This window comes from Mixophyes fleayi, chromosome 7 (assembly GCF_038048845.1).
Source record: "Mixophyes fleayi isolate aMixFle1 chromosome 7, aMixFle1.hap1, whole genome shotgun sequence".
Lineage (NCBI taxonomy): Eukaryota > Metazoa > Chordata > Amphibia > Anura > Limnodynastidae > Mixophyes > Mixophyes fleayi.
In genome coordinates, this window is record NC_134408.1 from 118,094,079 (window position 1) to 118,116,965 (window position 22,887).

The window sequence follows — 22,887 nt, forward strand, 5'->3', positions numbered from 1 at the left end:
CGTATGCTACAATTATATTTATAAAAAAATAAGTGTCTGTTAATTGAACCTGAGTCTGCACCAAGCTCATAATCTGACTGTATAATTGGAATCTATGGTATTATATGGTGTTGTATTGAGAACTGTAACATAGAGACACTACTCTGTTCCCGCTTTACCCCCGTTGTCTCCACCTTAATCACCCTATTTGTGGTTGTTTTTGTCATCATTTTTTGTTTTCTGTTCCCCAAGTTTTGAAAAGTTCTTTCAATAAATATCATTGATGATAAAAAACAAAGAAGAAAAAACTGTGTATAAAGGAACACTATGATGTCTCACCCCCCTCCTTATCTTTAATGGCCTTTTGATGAGGACACCTTATGCTCAAACCTATACTCTATGTTCCTGTAATCATTTACAGGTCCTTTCATTTCCCGGCATTATTATCACAACAGGCAACAGCCTAAAATTACACAAAAGAACTATATGCTAGCTAGTTTAACAATCTTCCACTCTCGTTACAATCTTATGTTGAGTTCTTTTAAAGTTTTACTATATTGGTCTATATATATGTTGGCTATTTTTCTGTAAACCTCTGACCTTTCCAGGGTTAATCTGGAAGTACGTTCCAGAGAAAACACAAAGCTGAATGTCAGTCAGGAGAGTGTAGGAATTGACAAGGAGCAGCTGACTCCAATCAACAGATATAAGGAAAAGTAATTGAATTTCATAGACCAAGCCAAAATCACTGTGGAAGATGCCAAACCAAAGATCAGAACTTTAAAATCCGTTGAGCATGCTGTGTTGTAAAGCCAAGTGGAAACATACATAGAGAATGATTATACTGTACGTTCCACAGATTTATGAATGAATAACTGAAAAACTAGTGCTTCTTATTAGCTGAACTCTGAACAGTACATCACAGGTTCAGTGCAAGGTTTAAAACAATACATACGTATCCATGACAGTAGAAGACATGCAAGTTGCATCGTGCATTGAGAACAAGTAGTAGCAGAAATATTAAAACTATGGAATCCAGGATAAATACTTTACCTAGGTCTTTTATTGCTAAATGCATAAAATAAATCAATATATACGTAAACCTTAAAATGAACACAGTTGAATTGCATGGCCTGCAGATATTTATAAATAGGTATACTGGCCATATGGTCATTGTTTGTTTATGTACACTTGTAAATACAGCTGTACCATTGACAAGCCTTCCTTAAAATATTTTGGAGTGATCAGTCTTCTATCTTTAGGGCTTGTTAAAAAGTAAAACAAAACCTTACACATATGGACAAACAGAGGTCAAGTGACCAGGTTAAGAACAGCTAAGCATTGTGAATGTACATAAAGGACATTTTGAACGTATAGCTTTAAGTGCCCTTTTTATATGAGAATTTTGCAGTTTCAGGAACTGTGGTGGCTTTCACCACCGAGTTTCAGAACTTCAAAACAACCAGTCTAGTAGTAATTTCAGACAAAAGCAACAAATACCCTGACTATTACGATGTACATTGGAAGAGGGGTAACTGAAGCTCAGTTGCCAACACAAATAGCTTTCCCAAATGGCAATTACATCTATAATTTTGGATATCAACCTACAAATCTCACTAATATCGAAGGTGATATGCAAATTAAGTTGACTTTAATTTACTGGGTTCTACATGCATGGAATACTTAATGAAAACATTGTTTTCTCTCTCTGCCTTCCCTCTGTTGTTTTAGCCATCACTTTTTTAACATTTGGCAGTAAAAAAAAATAATATGAGTAAAAATTATTTATTATAGAACACTAGTTAATCTGGAAGAACCTACACATGGCATAAATTATACCATGTCAGGTAAATAATTACAATCATGCAAGAAATTCAGATAAATGCTTTAGCGCATGTAAGGAAATTGGAAGTTTCAAACGCATCCGGTGGACATGTACAGCAAGATAACAAAAGTTATAGAAATACAATACAAATAATTACAATAAAATTAAAGATACATATACAGAGAAAGATACAAATAAAATTAAACACACTATATGCATTTTTAGGGAGTCTTGTGAAACGAATGGGAAAATAATACGTTAATTAGAAACCTTATGTTGGATATTATAAAACATATAACAAAGCTATGGAAGAAGTCATTCTTATCTTGGCAAACTATAGTATTAGTAAATACAATATATGAGTAATACAGGAGTGAAAACAGACACCAAAATAACTCACTCATATCAGTCCCTGCCACATAGGAGCTTACAATCTAAATTCCCTAACACAAGGGTCAATTTGATAGCAGCCAATTGACCTGCCAGTTTGTTTTTGGGGTGTGTGAGGAAACGGGAGCACATACAAACTCCACACAGATAAGGCAATGGTTGGGAATTTAACTCATGACCCCAGTGCTGTAAGGCCAAAATGCTAACCACTAAGCCACTGTGCTGTACATGCACATCATCATCATCATCAACATTTATTTATATAGCGCCAGCAAACTACGTAGCACTTTACAAATGGTGCTAAAGATATAATATAATGATTAAAAGTCTACAAGTGTTTTAAAGGTTGAATTATGCTATTTGCAATATTTTATTTCCTAAATTTTCATCCTGTCACTCCTACTCTGTGAAGTTTTGAATCAATAAAATACTTAAACCTGAAATACATAGATGTTGAAAAAACTCTACAACTTTTGTTGTCTCTGCATTGTGCTGTATTCCAGGGCAACAACTGCCTAAGCATATAAATACAGGACTGCAAAGATCAGAATGAGAAAGAAAAAGCAACATGCTTAGTAAACGTCGCACAGATGCATGCACAAAACAATACAATCTTCGGAAGGTGGGAAACTCTGTCCCAATTTACTTTTTTTTACAGAAAACACACATCTATATGTCTCTTAAAGTGTATGTTTCAAATCTAACTAGTAAAAAAATAATAATGACTTTAAGAAAAAGCCACAAAACACCTCGCCCTTTTCATGGTAAATTATCACCACTTAACCAATTCTGTTAAGGTTTCACTACTGCAAGTAAAACGTCTGCATTTATTTTGTGGGATTTTATTTGTGTCTATCTGATTGGCTCTTCGAGTTGTGTTTTGTTAACTTGCTGCAAGAAGGAACAAACAGTTTCAATTAATATTTTGCTGTCTCAGTAAGACTTAATTGAAAGGGCTCCCTGTGACCATTTCTTGGCACCTTATAATGGAACACTGACACACATTTATAATCTGTGAGAACTGGGATTAAGCTGCAGTACAACAATAATATTCTGAGCCATGTTTGTTGTCAACAGTAAAATGCTGAACCATATCTGGTGCCATCAATAATATGCTGAGCCATATCTGGTACAGCAATAATGTGCTGAGCCATATCTGGTGCCAACATTAATATGCTGAGCCATATCTGGTGCCAATAATATGCTGAGCCATATCTGGTACCATCAATACTATACTGAACCATATCTGTTGCCAACAAAAATGTGCTGAGCCATATCTGGAGTCAACAATAATATTCTGAGTCATGTTTGTTGCCAACAGTAAAATGCTGAACCATATCTGGTGCCATCAATAATATGCTGAGCCATATCTGGTACAGCAATAATGTGCTGAGCCATATATGGTGCCAACAATACTATGCTGAGCCATATATGGTGCCAACAATAATATGCTGAGCCATATATGGTGCCAACAATACTATGCTGAGCCATATCTGGTGCCAATAATATGCTGAGCCATATCTGGTACCATCAATACTATACTGAACCATATCTGTTGCCAACACAAATGTGCTGAGCCATATCTGGTGCCAACATTGACATGCTGAGCCATATCTGGAGTCAACAATAATATGCTGAGCCATATCTGGAGTCAACAATAATATGCTGAGCCATATCTGATGCCAATAATATGCTGAGCCATATCTGGTACCATCAATACTATACTGAACCATATCTGTTGCCAACACATATGTGCTGAGCCATATCTGGTGCCAACATTGACATGCTGAGCCATATCTGGAGTCAACAATAATATGCTGAGCCATATCTGGAGTCAACAATAATATGCTGAGCCATATCTGATGCCAACAATTATATGCTGAGCCATATCTGGTACAACAATAATTTGCTGAGCCATATCAGGTGCCAACAATAATATACTGAGCCATATCTGGTACAACAATAATTTGCTGAGCCATATCTGGTACCAACAATGATATGCTGAACCATAGCTTGTACCAGCAATAATAAGCTAATTCCTATCTGCTGCTAACAATAATATGATGAGCCTTAGTAGAAGCCAAATAAGAAAAATAATAAACTACAAGTATTAACAAAGCCTGCTCCCTGCAAGGACCTACTGACTCTTTCTTCTTGCTCTGTGTATCAATTGCTTAACAAAGTAAGTAAGGCTCTGGATGCTGTGAACCAATAATAGGCTCATACCATCCAGCACCTTCTCTGATCTGAACACTGATTGGTTCAGAGCAAGAAGGGAACATGACTCTTTTAGGCCGTAAACCGCTAATAGGACAGTGAGTCCTTGTGTGAGACAATGTCTGCTTACTATTCATTCGTGCTGCCCAGCGCATTCAGCACTGAAATTAGTAGCAAGCAGACAGCAGTCAGGTGTCAGCAGCCGCAAACTTGATGTTTGCACAGGATCGTATTGTGTGTGGGGAGTGGAGTTTTAAAGGGAACATATTTTCATTTGGCTGCTAAATCATAGTTTCCTTGTAATGGGCTATGCTCTAGTCACGGTTTTAAATCTAGATTTATTGCACTTTTTCTTTTTTTTTATTACTAAATAGTCATCTGCCCTTAAAAGACCTAATAGACCTATATGACATGGTAGATACTCCTACTACCTGCTGACATGCCTCCCGACATTTCTGAATTAAAAAAATATCAACAAAAGTGCCCAGGCAACATCCCAATCCACCACTGTCAGTTCACTATAACCATATCCAATATGTAATATGTCCCTGTCCTTAAACCCAGATGAAATCAAGACATTAGAAACACATGACTGTTGGAGTGATATTCTTAAGTACACTAACTTTATTTACCTGCCTGTAAACTTAAAATGTAGTAGAGAAAACATAGTACCACCAAATGTTTAAAAAACAAACGCAGTACAAACTAAGCAGGCATACAATCCACAGTATACATTATATCACATCCGCTATATTTTAGGAAGAAATGTACCGTCATATTCATAAACATAAAAGCTTAGAAATCATAACCTTCTTTTTCAAAATCTCTCTGGGGGTCAGACTAGTATGGCTGTCAGTCACACTCACAGATTTAGGCGCTCAGTATGTCATGTAATGACAGAGGGAAGAGAAGGGATTGCATTTCACAGTGCATACTGAGTTCAAGGGGGCATTCCATAGGCGCTTACATTACATGCCATGTAACTGTGGTTGCCATGGTAGGCACATGACACTGTACAGAACTACAAATCATTAATAGCAGTCTGATGAAACAAACCAATGAAAAATGGTAATAACCAAGCTTATTCTTATAGTCTGCCACAGTGATTTATGTTATAAAACACATCTCATATTTTCATGGGATTGCAGCTTTAAATTCAAATCAACAAACGTTTATAAGTAAGGTCTTTAACTTTCCTTTTCCAAATATGCTAGTTTAAAAAAAAACAAATGTATTTGCATTTTTGTATTTATTTGTATGAGCAAGTACTAAAATTAAACATGATCTGTTGGTGCATTTGCTCACCTCATTTGCAATAAAAATAGTATAATATTTACTTGTCCTTCCCAAAAACAACAGGAGAGTGTTTTTGTTTTACTAAGCTGAAATAGCTCTATAACACATATATTAAACTATTACTAAATGTACTTAATTAAAATGTCTTAAAATATTGGGCAGCACGGTGGCTCAATGGTTAGCACTTCTGCCTCAAAGCACTGGGGTCATGAGTTAAATTCCCATGGCCTTATCTGTGAGGAATTTGTATGTTTGCATGGGTTTCCTCCGGGTGCTCCGATTTCCTCCCACACTCCAAAAACATACTGGTAGGTTAATTGGCTGCTAACAAATTGACCCTAGTCTGTGTGTGTGTGTTAGGGAATTTAGACCGTAAGCTCCAATGGGGCAGGGACTGATGTGAGGGAGTTCTCTGTACAGCACTGCGGAATTAGTGGCGCTATATAAACAAATGATGATGGTCAAAGTTTATGAAAACTGGAGAACTTTGCAAAAAATATGCAACAAATCATACTACCATTTTTCTTGTACAGTTTGGAGTACAAACATCTAATTGCTTGTTATTTGTGTTGCAGTTATCTGACTGGTTGTCATAAATGTCCCATCATTTGTGCATAACTTCATCTTACATCATTTAGTACCTAATTAATTGAGGGACGCATACTAAACGTATAATGTGGTTTTTTTTTTTAAAAAAAAGCACTTAAAACAGGTATTACGCACGTCCAAATTTAACATAGAGCGGATGTAAAGATACGTGTGGTGAATGTGTAGGTCTGTTCTGATCTACTAGACAGGACAGTGCAGGATATGTCCAACACCCATCCAGCACCAGGTAGTGTTGTTTATTATCATTACTATGGTATTTTAATTTCCATGGGATACGACACTAAGCTGTTCTATGGCAAAAATAAAGACACAAAAGAACACACAGATGAAAAAATTATTCAATTAATGTCATCTGATAATAATATAGGCATTCATGATAAAACATTAGAAAAATAAAATAAGTATTTTTTTTTAGTTTTTTTCTCCCCATGAAATACATTTATTACAATATCATGAATGTCTATTGTTCATAAAATACATTTTTATAGTTGCTATTGATTGCAAACACATGTCCTAGCATACAAACTCAGCCGTCATCACTAGTAATCGGCATTTAGACTAGACCTGTAGCTAGAGCAAGAGAAACGACAGAAAAACAAGTACCTGAGAGATCTCCGGAGCTTGAATCAGATGCCCTTACTGTTTATTCACTACGGGCATATGCCCATTCCTCGCCCTGGGGCAGCAGCACTAAGACCAACATCCCCTCATCATCTGACACCCCCACCAGCTTCACTCAAAAGTAAAAAGCATCGGTAATGGCAGATTGGCAGTGCCTCGGGCTGCAGCGTCTGAAGGTGAGCTATCTATGTTACCGTAATAGTAACTGCATCTGTCTTTGTTGAAATTTATTAGCGCTTTATAAGTAATAATAACAATAATAAATATAATTACATCAATACCTTCAAATCCATCGTTATCTAGGTCTCCTAGATTGGTAATCACTTCTCCAAACCTCGCTGCATACAGGTCACTTCCAGAAAGTTCATATTCAAGTTCTGTCATTCTCCCCTTAAAATAAAACAATATGGAAATTGTATATGTGTCTGGATATTTAATTTTATATCAGTGCAACAATACATCTAAACATTTTTCATTGATTATCAGCTAACATGAAAGTGAAGAATAACATTAAAATATCAAATAGTCGTTTATGTTTATAACTGCAAATGTGCATCTTACTTTCTACACTCAGGAAACTACAATATCATTTACGGATTATTTAAATGGAAAAAGTTACATATAAAAATCAATATCATTGAATTTTTTTTCCTACTTAAGGTTACAAAAACACATTCCCATGTACTCTGCAGTCCTTAGTGTTACAGGCTTTTTTTTTTTATTGTAAGTCTATCGGCTTATTTATGCCACCCTGCAATCTTTTCAGGCTTCTCTCCTTTTCAGTCATGTCTTCAAATCACTGGGTAGTGTTGTTTATTATCAATACCATGGGATAGGACACAAAGCTGTTCTATGGAGACAAATGTATCCAATGTAGAGTACATCAGAGTTGTGTTTTATACCAGGGAAACAAAAATGTAAAATCATGCCTGATAATACAAACACCCAAAAGAACAGAAGGTAAGCAGACAGATAAGGAAATGTATTTATTAATAATAATAATAATAATAATAATAACTGCCAAAAGGATATGTGCTAGCCTATAAATTAAACTGAAAATGTTCAGCCCATGTAACTGTTAAGCAGAGAGCTTAACAGGGGGCTGTGTTCAACACCACTAATTATTTTGGAACATTGGTTCCTATGATGTATTCACTGAAGTTTTTACAAATGGTGGGAAAATCATGTAAAACGCACTGTTTCTATTGGTGGCCCTAGGTAGATGATTGAAGTGATTGAAAAAGTGATTGAAAAACATGCTGAAATTGTGGAGCACTGTATAATTTGTTGCAACTATATAAATATAATAAACAACAACGCATTAAGTTAATACACATATTATCCCAAATTTCAATGTTATTTACGTAAACAAAAAAACAGTCAGGTGAACAAATAAACCTGTGTCAATATTACAAAAAAGGCCACCGCAAGTTTTATGGGAACTTACACACACTTTTATCTGGTGTTTGACATTTCAGTTCGTGTTGAAAGGTACCGTCCACAACATAATTTGAAAGTATTTTTCATCTGCCTTTTATCTACATGTTAACTAGAGTCCCATTATATATTTGCTACCATTTTAACAGTCCTTGATATTTGTTGACAAAAAGTTTGCAACAGTTGTTACAGGCAGCGATCCTTCCCAGTGTCTAATCTCTATGTGTTATGCAGAATGCACTGTTAAAGGTGACAGAGAACACTGACCTTTATAGGTTTGGCTCTAACTTCTGGTCTGCTGAAAAATACAGATACAACCCACACAAACATCCAACAAAACGCTGCCTGCATAATATATGACCTTAAACACAGTGTAACATTTTAGTGTTAAGATGGGGAACTAGTTCGTCTCAATACAGATTCACCGCAACGGTTCGTCAAGCCAAAGTCACAAAATTGTGTTTGTGTGTGTGTGTATGTAAAAAAACACAATAGCAAAAAATCAACTGAAATGGTGTTGATTCAGTTGTCATGTGACAGGAACTGTGCTTACATTGTATACTTTATGTACTCAAGGTCGGTGCTACCAGTAGGTGAACCTAGGTGGGTGACTAGAGCGGCAGGGTTTAGTGGGCATCTTAAAACACTGAAAGTGTGACATAATATCTCTCGTTCTTGTATAGACTGTGGCTCACCCTCACTATGCGCCTACTTGGAAGTGGCGCCCAGGGGTTGGGGCCTCACCTGGAACGCATTCTTCACCCTAATGCATACTGTTAATGAAAATAGGATGTATAGGCTCCAAGATTCAAAGGCTAAAAACACGGGCGCACAAGCTTACCATGCACCATTAACCGTAATGAGACGTGGACATACTAGTCCACTTTTTTATTACAGCTTATCTGGCTTTTTTATTTGCTAGCACATTGGAATAAATAATGTTTTATTGAATGGGCATGTCATAGGAATTATAGCAACACTTAGTGGTTGAAGTTGGGGTGCATACGGTGATATGCCATACCGCCACTAATCTTATTGCCTTGATTGTAAAACTATCATATTCCATACCTTTACATTTACATTACATTTTTCATACCGCAACTTTTAAATTTCCACTTCCACTCCTGGCAACATCAGTAATTTCCACCAAAAGTTTATTAGCTAGTTCCTATGAATATAGCAATACAAATGTAAACTTTTACATTGTCTGACAGTGTCTGACACATGGCGGCAATTCAACAAAGTTCTTCCACAGTTAGAGAACTGCAGGGTTCATAGTGGCTGAATTCTTCCCATAGAAACTCCTCCACAGTCACACAAAAACTATACAGGGTTTCCCCTTCACTCTGGTGCCATTACAGAAGCCATTCATCTACAATGACCGTTGCTCTTTTCCGTTCCTTGCTTTGGATACTTCTGTATCCACAGCAAAGAGCTGTTCTGTATCCAATGGCAACGATAATAAACAACAAGGGCAAGTACAAACCAATTTGTTAAAATCGTTTGAATGTGTGAAACTCTTATGAGTTATGAAGAAATCACTGGTCCACCCTCTAAATCTAAACATCAGATTATATAGATCGCATCTTTTTGTGAGCAGATTTTGTGTTGCAAGCAACTAACTGGAGATGTCGTTTGCTTATCTGAGCAAGCAGCTACATTTCATCAGATACTAGTGGTGATGTAACATAATCTTATCTGAAATACATGTACATGTAAAACTGAACTGCTTCTTCAATAGTCTTCAAAATTGGTTTTACATTAAAATAAATGAACAGTCAATATATGTGAAAGCTTAGTTGGCACATAGTATTCTGCAAAGACGGAGGTAGATCATTATGTATTGCTGCAAATCGCTGCTATTTACTATGCTGGGGCTACTCGGGGAGCCAGGGCCATCTTAACAACATTATGGGCCACCGGGCAAAGCAGTGCACCGGGGGCCCCTATATATATATATATATATATATATATATATATATATACATATTTATATATATATATATATATATATATATATATATATATATATATATACATATATACATAGGTATATATAGATTAATATATATATATATATATATATATATATATATTTATATATATATGTGCTCACTCAGCTTCCCTTCAGCTAGAGAATCAAATCCCTCTTAACTTACCATTCAATCGCCTTGTTCTCCGAGTCCGATCCCCTCCACTTCTTTTTTCTGAGTCGTCGCTGTCGCTGTTCTCCGCTCTGTGCTCCTCCGTGCTGCACTCCTCTGTGCTGTGCTCCCAGTGAATGTCGGGTGTGATGACGTCATCATGTCCGGCATTCACTGCGAGCGCAGCACGGAAGAAGGGACCAGGGAGGGAGCCGGATCGCTACCTGACCTGACCACAGGTGACCGAGAAAGGTAAGTTGTTGTTTTTTTGTTTTTTTACAGGAATTTTTTATTCTCATCCTGCCTTGGGCCCCCTTGCCCGCTGGGCCCCTGGGCTCCTACCCATCGTGCCCAGTCGGAAAGAGGGCCCTATGGGGAGCCCCAGCTGGGAACCCCCTCCTATACGAACTGATTATTCAAACTGGTCTTACTGTTCACCTGCAGCCTAACGCTGCCTGTGAATGGAAAATGTGAAATGCAAATGTTCAGCTAAAGTCCGCATATGCGCAAAAGATTTGACCCGCAGGGGATCATGCAAAGTCTTTTCTGCTTCATTGGACCCCATAAAGACAGGTAAACTAGTGCCACCCTGAGGTGTGCTTTGAAATTATTATCTGATCTACATTTTTAGGACCATTTATTCAGTTTGATATTTTTCAGCTAATTTTACATATAAGTTTAGTTTTCAAATATTAAATTTAATTGTATGAATCTTGGAATATGTTGTTTATATTGAAACAATTACAAAACATGAAGCCTAAAATGCAACTTTCCTTATATAATTAGCCATTAATGCTACTCTCAGATATATACAGTACGTAAATATTTTAGGAACTTCTTAAAACGTAAGACATTTGAGATAAGAGTTTGATGATGATGGCTGTGGGGGGCACAGAAGGCTATCTGTCAGTAAGGAAGGAAACTGCTAAATTGTCTTTAAAAAAATAAAACAGCAAGTAAACACATTAAGGTTTCTGTCAGAAAACCTATTGAACAACTCTACATGGTGGCAAAATGGCTCGTAGGATGGTAGTAATAGCTGCCAGTGATGTAGACAACAGGACACTCTAGGCCTCCTGACCCACTGACTGCACAATTGTGCTTTCTAGCAGACTAGTTTAAATTATTTAAACTTCATCAGTTTAGAAGATGACAAAGCAGACTTGATGGAAAAACCATGTGTAATATGAAACTAGTTCCTCAGCTCAGCTGCAGCCATGTGCAAAATAGATACAGCAAACATGTACTTCTGCACAGGTGCTGACATACACGGCTTTTACAGAAAGGAAAACACATCTTATTTACAGCCTCACACCATTGTATTCACACTGCATAAATGATCAAGGGCGGAGAAAAACAAGTAATCAGTAAACCACTTTATAACAGCTGAAATCCACAGATTGTTCCCCACCCAACTATACACAACAGACACATTGCGGACAGCTTACTTTCACACAAGCTTCTGCAACACGTTCAGTTTAGCACCTGGCTGTATTTAGCCTGGAATATTAACTCAGACACTGAGGACCTCATTTAGAGTCGGACGCAAAGTCTGTTTTAGGCGCATCCAACAAAAAAACACTATCACGCATGTGCAGAAAGCACCAAATCACGCAGACACCGATGCAGGCAGCCATTTTACTATCTTGACCAATATACATGAGCAGTAGTCTGTCACTCCACTAGCAAGCAGTGCCTCATGTCTCATATATTCCAACAAGTTAACCCGTGCATGATACTCATGCATTCTAGTCAAATCAAGCTACTTAAGGTCTTAAAAAGGTTCTTGTCATGCATTTGAACCTAGCCCAGGCCTCCTCAGGGGAAGAGTGTTACTTCCCGACGCATGCGGCCTTTTTAATGTGTGTTCATGAGGTAAAATTACCTCACGAAAATGAGTTTGACCCCTCAACTCGTAAATTTAGCCTTTACTACCCCTCCCACGGGGGGAAGGGGGGATGATGGAAGTTAACTGACTTCACTATTCAAATTTTTTTGTCAAATAACGTCAGTATACCAAATTTCAGGTCAATTGGATGAGCCCTTTTTGAGAAAATAGTTTTTTCCACACACACACACACACACACACACACACACACACACACACACACTAACGCACGCCTCTACACATGTGTGTTCATGAGGTAAAATTACCTCACGAAAATGAGTTTGAGCCCTACCAAATCTCAGCCCTTTTTGAATTTTTTTTCCCACACACACTAAGAATTTAGTAGGTCAGTGTATAACTCTGCCCAGCAGGTGGCGCTGCAGCTCGGTTTTATTTTTTCCACACACAGACGCCACTAGACATTTATATATTAGATAGTTCCCAATGACTTAATAAGTGCCATTTTCATGAATAGTGGTCCAGCCCACAAAATATATGTCTCACATTACACCTTTAGTTAATTTACTTTGTATATTCATGAAAAATGAAACAATAGTTATTAAAAAAAAGCTACAAAAAGAAACCCCTATATGTCACAAACAAAACACTGTGAAATTACCCCAACAAATTAAAAAAGTTATTGCCATTTAACCAGCACATAGCAAAAATGCTAAAATATGTCTGTTCACCAGGATGCAAAGTCACTTACAATACTGAGCGCAGGTGGGAGAAGTAATTAATAACCTTTTGGTATAATTGGCTGAATACAGGTTATTTTTATTACGAAATGTGACATTGCGATCTGAGAAGTGTTGAACACCTGTGAACGTGTAATCTAAAATATCATTATCACCCCACTTTACATGGCCTCTCGGGAAGAAGATGCTGCTTTTGCTTGTAACCTGTGAAGCAGATTGTCAGCCCAAATTATCACTTGATAATGGCACTGGTATAACCGTCCATAGGTGAAAATCAATTAAAATGACATTGTGTGTGCACATTTGTGTTGGGCTGTATGTAAATGTACACAGGCAGGACATGGCAAGATTAGATTTTACTTTATAATTGTACTGAAAAAAATTGATGGTTTGAACACATTTCCAGCAGATATAATTAAAAAGGAACTGGAATTTAAGGATAGCTAAATAGCCAACGTTCAACCATTCCAGGACCAGGATTTAGCTTACGAATAGACTAACAAACAAGAGGTCTTCTGTGTGTAAGAAATTGTTGTACCTATTATCACACCTTTATCTCCAATATCTTTAGCTCCAGAAACATTTCCATATAGAATTGTAATTGTTACTCTTTTACAAAAGCTAAGTCATGCGTAAGATTTAGTTATCTTCTACAGTGCTAGTAGCACTACAATCTGCAATCAAGTTGTGGGTAGGATGACGTCTATGTAAAGTTGTCTCAGATACATCGCACCTCTACATCAGTGAGATAATGATCAAGCTCTGGTTTCCTTTTCTCTGTAATGTTATTGTTTACCAACTTTTAGAAATAGATTATAAAAGCATACAACAGGAACATCACACTCAGCAGACTTGGAGATTACAGGTTACGCCAAGTAGTTTATAGTGCACTAGATGTTAAGATGGGCTGTTAAGATAGATGTAAGTGAACCAGACATTGCAACACGTCATATGAAAAGAATGGTAGTAGTGAGGCAAGGCAAATATCTATAAATATATATATATATATATATATATATATATATATATACACAAAAAAGGAACGCGCTGTGGAGAGTAGAATGTAGACTGATTATACAGTCAATCTAATCTTGAATAACAAGGATTGGTTCAATGTATATAGAATAATATATTGCACCATATTCAACATCACACATATAAAACATGTAAAAGAACAAGGACATAAAATAAAATGGAGCAAGCTCCCAATATGGGCTGCTAAATCTGGTTTGATGATATTCAGTCTGTGAAACCTCAATTCTTAATCATACCTAAAAAACTCATAAGGAATCCTCAATAGGTAATTGAAGAAAGAAAGCATTCTCAAAAATCAGTACTAATCCGTTGGAGTATCGATCCCCAAGTATTGTCCACAAGTAAAAATAGGTATGAAGAATATGCCTATATAAATAAATTCCAGAGGCGTTTCAAATGTATTACAATCTAAATGATGGACCCGTTTAAGGCGATTCACTCAGTCTGCGGCCGATAATTTATTGGTGCAATAAATTATTCTATATACATTGAACCAATCCTTGTTATTCAAGATTAGATTGACTGTATAATCAGTCTATATTTTACTCTCCACAGCCCGGTTCTTTTTTCTATGTTGTTCTGTCATTTTAGGGTTTGCAATAGGCCCTGAACCAGCTGCAGTGGCAAGCAGATAAAGATTTTTTTTTTTATACAATACCTGGTGTTTTTGATATTCCTCGTTTGGATAATAAAGTAGATTGATTTTGCCTATTACCAGAGTAATCTTCCTCGTTGTGAGCGCCGGAGTCTCTCCCTTTTGAGTGACACAGGTTGCTAATATATATATATATATATATATATATATATATATACAAATTAACCCCTGCATGATACTCATGTATCCTAGTCAAATCAAGCTACTTAAGGTGTTAAAAAGGTTCTTGTCATGCATTTGGGCCATAGCCCAGGCCTCAACCACCAACCACTCCCCACTGTCACCCCCGGCAACCACCACAGGTGGCGCTGCAGCTTGGTTTTATTTTTTTCACACACACACACACACACACAGACAGACAGACTAACACACGCCCCTAGACATTTATATAATAGATATATATATATATATATATATATATACATTTTTTTCTCTTGCCTCACTACTACCATTTTTTTCAGAGTTTATATATATTTATATCCACTGAACACCATTAAAAAACAAACAAACAACACATTCATTGCTGGACTGCAGACCTGCAATCTCCAGCCCAGTTATACCCAGGTCAGTCACCTCTACTAACTACTCCTTGAAGTTGTGGGTCAGATGCCATCTATGTAAAGTTCTAACAGACACTTCACACCAGACATCAGTCAGATAATGGTCACATTCTGGCTGGTTTCCTTTTCTCTATAATGTTCTCTTTCACCAACTTTTAGAAATAGAACAAAGGCAAACAACAGGAACATCACACTCAGCCTACTTGGAGTCTACAGGTTAGGCCAATTAGTTTAGAGTGCACTGTGCTTTCAGGGTGAACCATATGGGAATGGTTCTGTGGATCTGTGCTCAGAAACAAATAAACAGGAATGCAGTGTTAGGACATGTGCTGCACTGAAACCCCTGTTTTGCCTCCTGTTGGGCAAAAAATAAAAACACAGACTTACGTAACTCATGAAATAGAAAACCTGGTCAATCTGTAAAAGCCACACAGTGATTTCTTCTGGATGGCAATAATCATAATAGTAATAAATATTTATACATGTCCACTTTTGTTGCTAGGAGCATCAGGAATTTTACATTAAACATTCTGCAGTATGTTTAGAATGTTTACCATAAACAGGGTATCTCTGACAAACTAGTCACTCACTACTAGATTAATAACGCATATGATTTATTTAAGTACAATGACAATCATAAACAATGAAAATATACTGGAATGAAACATTTTAAAAATAAAATTACTCACTCCTCCATTGTTCATGTAGACAAAAACTCTGCCTTCCTCCCGAACTGTGCTTTGCATAGGGGCTCCCACCAGCAAGTCTGATAATCCATCCGAATTTAAATCCACCGCACATACAGCAGCTCCGAAGTATGAGCCAAGCTGGCGAAACAAGGATTCAAGATAAGAGACTCTCTGGATCAGTCATAATGTATATTACACAGGCATTGGGTAGAGGCTTGGTGGCCCTCTCAACTTCAAAAGGGCCACATATTACTCTTAATCTCAGTAATAAGTTAAAACAATACATTTAATCAAAGATAGAGAAACCTATCTGTAACAACATATCGGCAGGTATTTTAAATAAGTGTTATAAGCTACAACAAACAATTCTGACATTAAAGGAGAAAGGAGCATGGGGCTGCAGGTGAAAGCTTGAAGGGCCGCATTTGGCCCTAGGGCCGCCTGCTGCCCATCACTGAATTACACAATCTTTGGAGGCATTACATATATTTGTTTATTATAAGAATAAAAACAATGTGTGATATATAAGTAAACAGTAATGTGTTCCATATTATTGTAGAAAAAAAGAAAATACTAATCCAAGACTGGTATAGTCCTTACATATTACTTCTTAATAGGATTATTGGATAATTAACACAAATCTTAGTAGAGTATCTGTTCAAAACTATGTGCCTGAGTCATTGAGGAAAGTAGGGCAAAAAATTTTTCTCCTGGACAAAACCATGTTACAATAAAAGGGGTGCAAATTAATTTATTATTTTGCACATAAGTTAAGTACTGGCTATTTTTCATGTAGCCCACAAATAATTGTTAGCTTTAGTTTTACACTGAAATTTAAAGCTGATCTAGAGCATGCCATATCCCAGCTATCATCACCATCATCATCACCATTTATTTATACATCGCCACTGATTCCGCAGTGCTGTACAGAGAACTCATTCACATCAGTCCCTGCTCCATTGGAGCTTACAGTCTAAATTCCCTAACATACACACAGACACACACACAGAGACAGAGAGACAGAGACTAGGGTCAATTTTGATAGCAGCCAATTAATCTACTAGTATGTTTTTGGAGTGTGGGAGGAAACCGGAGCACCCGGAGGAAACCCACACAAACACAGGGAGAACATACTAACTCCACACAGATAAGGCCATGGTCGGGAATTGAACTCATGAACCCAGTGCTGTGAGGCAGAAGTGCTAACCTCTAAGCCACCGTGCTGCCATCCCCACATTTTACATTTACCTCCCCCTACAATGCAGCATGGTATTGCCCAGGTGCAAATTTCATGTTTAATGCTTTATTCTTCTAAATGGCTCAGGCCCTATGTGTTTTTCTTTCAGACACATGAAAAATAAAGTAAACTGATTCATATACCACTATTCCAAGCTTTCCTTTTCATATCCGTTCATATTTCTCCATGCATTTTCCCATTGCTTTCATTCAATTCACTAACAGGTACAAATGTTAATAAATTTGCCGAAAACTAGTAAAAAAGTACCGTATTCATCCAAAAATTGTAGGGATCATTAAAATGTGACATTCTGACACTACGAAAGGGGTTTCCCACTTTACCAAATACACTAAATCCCTCTTTTCTCAATATCAGTCCTTCCTCCGCACCATTGACTTTATTTAGAAGGGTCCTGGTGCTTCCATATAGCCAGGGCCTCTGTTGATCACCGTTTTGGGGCAACTCTGCATTTTCCAAAGCAGAGAATCAATGCCATGTCTCTTAATTTGCTGTGTTGGATCTTCCTTGCTACAGATATGGATAGAGCAGCGAAGAAGGTGCATTGGTAGAGGTCCTGCCTCTATATAACTGACAGGACCCTGCTAAATACAGTGAATGGTAACACCCCTACCAATGTTCTATTATTGGGAAGAAAGGGGTTTAGTAAACTTTCTCAATAATGTGGGAACCCCCTTAAAGCTTCACATCACATGCATTACACCAGGGGGTAAATTAATGTATCAAGTTGAGAGTTTTCCGGTGGGTTTGAAAAACCAATCAGATTCTAGCTATCATTTATTTAGTACAGGCTACAAAATGATAGCTAGAATCTGATTGGTTGCTATAGGCAACATCTCCACTTTTCACACCCGCCGGAAAACTCTCAGCTTGATACATTTACCCCCAGGTGTTTGCAGCAAACTCGCATTTACATCCCACAAGAGCCTTGGTGCTTTTAAGGATTACATCATATTTACCTACTTTCTTCAGCTCCCTTCCGAGAGCCAGCCAGTGGAGGTGGGCGTGAGGGGGCGGGGTGGCCAAAAGCGCGTCATTTCGGGGCCAAACGCCGGGATTCATCGGGAATCGCGGCGTTTGGGATCTAATTCTGCCCACTTCACTAGGAAGTGGGGCACTTCCTAGTGAAGTGGGCAGAATTCGGGAGATTGCCACACTCGCCCGGGAGTCCGGGAGACTCTCGCAAAATGCGGGAGTCTCGGACATTCCGGGAGAGTTGGCAAGTATGGATTACACTGAAATTGTTTTGGCATTTTGGAATTATAGAAATAACATGTTAGTAAAAACTACTGGGCACCAGTCATTTTATAAAATACAATTGTCAGTAAAGACAATTTACTAGCGTTAAAAATTTGGCTTTTATGTACAAGACTCATTAAACCCGCCAATGGACATTTGAACATGTCCCCATACACACAGATCTGTTCCTATGTAGTAGGTGAAGGACGTACCTTTTTACCTTCTGCTTCAAACAAAATTACCAACTGCTTCCCATCAAGTCCAAAGATGTAGGCCTAAGATAAATGAAGAAAAAAAATCTGACTTAATAAGACATACTACTGACATCTTTGTGTGCCTTATGATCTTTTCAGTTTATCAGATATAAAGTAGCATAAAAATGTTATGCAGTTTCCATTTCTACCATCAGTGATAAAACATGCTTGAAGATAGCAGCCAGATTACAATATGAATCAACAACCGGCATGGCATACGCTGTATATATACTTGTTAATGTATCAGAGATAAAGGATTTCTTGCAGACTCTGTGTTAAAGTAAAAAGCACCATAACCACACAATTATAATATATAATGTTTTGCTGTGGCAGGAAAAGCACACAAGTCACCCCTTTAAGCATACTGCATAATGTATCATATTACAGAACATAATATCAGTTTATTTTCTGGTTCAAATGTTGGGAAATCCCCTAGTAACTCTTTCACCTTGATCTGTGATGTGTAACTGTTATCGGGTTGTCTTCTGAGGGCACAGAGTAATATAGTGGTTTGACCTAATGCCCTTAGACTGTGGGTACATTAATTTAGTCTTCTAGCCACAACCAGTGGTTTCTGAATGTTTCATTAGAATAGAGCTGCCAGCTGAAACCTGCAACAAGTTTGAAACCTGCAAGATATATACTGTACCAAAACAAGGTATGTTTAATTGGTGGTCCTTAAAGGTACCTCTTACAGCCTGGTGCATCACCACCAAATGATGAAATGATATCCTGCTCAGCAAGAGACTATGAAAAAAGCTATTTCTTCTATTTGTATAGAGACGTGTATTTTATAGTATGATATGTATAGACATACAATAAAGAGCGGAAATGATAGGGAGACTCAAATAGGCTGCTCACATGGGTAACTAGTGCTAAACGCATAATTTCATATTTGCCAACTGTGGCTTAAAGCTCTCCGGGCGGGGGCTCCGTCATGGGGGCATGGTCACGCGAATCGCGTCATTAGGCCCTGTCCCATGTCAACCTTTGCCAATTTCGGCCTATCACAGCAGGTGGGGGGGCCGGGATGACACGTTTATCCCGCCCCCACCCACGTCATAAACGAAGAGGGCATGCTGCTTGAGGTTGCCCTGCTCTCCCGGGAGTCCAAAGAACTCACAAAAATTCAGGAGTCTCCTGGACATTCTGGGAGAGTAGGCAACTATGCTTAAGTTTACTGGCAGACAAATATACAAAATATATAAGATTACACTGTAATGTCAATGGGTTTAAAAAAATTCAAACAAGCTAATATCACATAAAACTCCTATTTGCTGAGCTTCAATACCAATTGATATTGGAGATCTCTGTTACATTACAGCCAAACGTACAGACAAAAATGTGCCTGTAAAATATTACTTCATTTAGGGATACAAATGTATGTTGTTTCTTTCCTTACCTTACCAATCTGTTCTTGCTGTGGGGCACCTCCTATAATGTCAGTGCTCTTCGATGTCTGAAAATGTCCTGCTCCAACTGAGTACCCTAGAAATCAAAGCTTAAATCAGTGTTAGGATATAGAGAAAAATAGAATATGATGGTTTTACAATCACTACACAGTGGACTACAAACCTAGTAATACAAGGCATTCATCTCTTCTAACTACTCACAGGCCCAGCCATGCAAGCTGGCATAATAAAGTGCTTTGGTAGTATATAAAACATAACATGTCATATTTAGGATTCTGACAATGAGCTAGAGTATACCGTAATATTAATATTGAGGGCAGAGCGTTGTGATTAACATTACATTTTTATAACACATTCCATGTGACTCTGAGACTGCTCATTATTAACAACTTTGCTGCTAAAATTGTGCCTCTGATAAACCTCTGATTTCTGACAACCATCTAAAGAAGAGGATTGAAATATTTTTTTATAAAGCTCAATTAAAGATTCATGATAGAGATACAAATATAAAGACAGAAACAGAATGCAGTTTAAAATTGATTCATAGCATACATTTTAAAAAACCCACATCCTTGCAGCCAAACATGCAAAAACCGCTTGGGTGAGGTACAATAGACCTTCCTGTCTCCCATATACAAAATACACACAGTTGAAACTCATGAGAACTGCTTATGCATTCGATGTTTACATTAATTTTACTGGATCATGCTGAGACTGCCAGCATTTGCTTATTGATGTGGTACAAGGACAATGCTAAGATGATTGTGTGCCATCCACATGTACTTGCAGAGATGTGATCCTAGTAAAACATAAAGAGAACAATGGAATGAGAATGACTGATTAAGCATGTCTGATTTACTAACAGACTGTCAGAACAAGGTGTTGTACATTATATAGAAGTTTGCCTGGAGTGTGAACTAGTAAAATAGATTGCCAGTGTAGCTACTGACACTTTCTCCGCATAGCGATTAAATGAAGCAGTCATGGGCACTATGATGAGAACAGCACATGTATGCTTAGGTGTCTAATGATGATTGTAAACTACCATTGAGTAAACCTAACAGTGGGACAAAGAATGTGGTTTCAAAAGTGTGACAAATGGATGACGAGTTGTAGTTAGGCTGCAAGCTTACAAGTCTACTTGTAAGACTTGAATACCTACAATCTATTTTACACGCAGCGTCTAGATTGATTTTCCTTACTAACCGTTATTCCTCTGCTGAGCCACTCTGTCAGTCTCTACATTGGCTGCCTGTATATCAACGAATCCAATATAAAATTCTTCTACTATCATACAAGGCCATCAACAAAATTGCACCAACATACATTTCCTCACTTGTCTCGAAATATCTCCCTACTCGACACCTCCGTTCTGCACAAGATCTACGTCTCTCCTCCACTCTCATCACATCCTCCCATTATCGGTTACAGGATTTTTTCCAGGCTGCACCCACTTCGTGGAATTCCCTCCCACGCACAATAAGACTTTCCTCTAGTCTTCAAACCTTCAAGCGTTCAATGAAAACCCACCTCTTCAGACAAGGTTATGATATTCCTCAACCACCATCTTAATTTCCCTAGATTTCCCTAGATTACCCTATTACCATTCTCTACACTGCTAACGCAAGACAACAACCCTCTGACTAACATTGCAACACACACAGCCCACTCAATAATTTTACCTTTGCGTTCTAGCTGGTCCATTGTGCAATATGATGTAGCACATGTCCTTGTGTTTCTAACTCCCATTGTCCTATAGATTGTAAGCTTGTGAGCAGGGCTCTCTTACCTCTCTGTCTGTATGTATTACCCAGTATTGTCTTATCAATGTTTGCTCCCAATTGTAAAGCGCTACGGAATTTGTTGGCACTATATAAATAAATGTTGTTGATGATGATGATGATGAAGTCAAGTAAACTTCCTATCTAGGTTTAGTTTTCATTAATTTATTAATGCTGGCGATAGCGCAGGTGATGTGTGACCACACTGAAGAGTAATCTTGTAACTTGGTCTATGAGCAAAGCAGTGGGATTGTTAGGTGTGCAGACAGCTTAACCTGAGCATGGCATCACTTTTCAATTTATAGTAAAGCTGGGTACACACTACAGGTTTTTCACCCGATTTTCAAGCCACTCACACAATAAACGACTGTTAGATTCGATATTAGATTAGTGTTTATGCTCATGATCATGATGGTAAATCGTGTAAAATGGTGTGAGTGTGTGCGCATCAATCCTCATGGTAATCGGGAACTTTAGTGGTTGAGAAAATCATTAAAGATATTGCATCAGGGGAAATTTTAAGCAGTGTGTACTTATCTTAAATAACCATGCAACATTTGTAGTCACATTGTAAAGAATAACTGGAGTACAGTTTGTGAAATTAACAAGAACATGTTGTGGTGGAAAAACCCTGTATTTTAATTGCGAATGATGGTTTGATAAAATGCTTGATGAGACCTGTAGAGAAATCAGTTGATTGAAGATAAATAAATTTCCTGTTTTTATACAATATTAAGTGCCAAGTGTTGTGTTCACTGTCTTTAACACTGACATTGACTCTGGAGCAAGGAGCCTGTCCCTTCCTAAGAACTGGAACTCTGAGCGACCTCTGAAAGTAACAATATTTTTAAAATAGTTTCACATTCCAGTATAACTGGGACAAAAGCAAATGAATAAAACATT

General features: G+C 37.6%; 1 protein-coding gene and 1 long non-coding RNA gene across 2 annotated transcripts in view; both read right to left on the reverse strand.

Annotated features, from left to right (window-relative positions):
• The window catches only part of LOC142098060 (uncharacterized), a 404,421-nt gene that overhangs the window by 58,834 nt on the left and 322,700 nt on the right, over positions 1-22,887 (reverse strand). The gene's annotated exons all lie outside the window — the stretch shown is intronic.
• The window catches only part of ITGA4 (integrin subunit alpha 4), a 114,191-nt gene that overhangs the window by 53,290 nt on the left and 38,014 nt on the right, over positions 1-22,887 (reverse strand). The window contains exons 7-10 of the mRNA XM_075180502.1: positions 20,194-20,279; positions 18,750-18,812; positions 16,044-16,181; positions 7,219-7,327 (exon numbers count right to left, since the gene is read on the reverse strand). Of these exons, the coding sequence (XP_075036603.1) occupies positions 7,219-7,327; positions 16,044-16,181; positions 18,750-18,812; positions 20,194-20,279 (396 nt within the window). The remainder of the gene's footprint in view (positions 1-7,218; positions 7,328-16,043; positions 16,182-18,749; positions 18,813-20,193; positions 20,280-22,887) is intronic.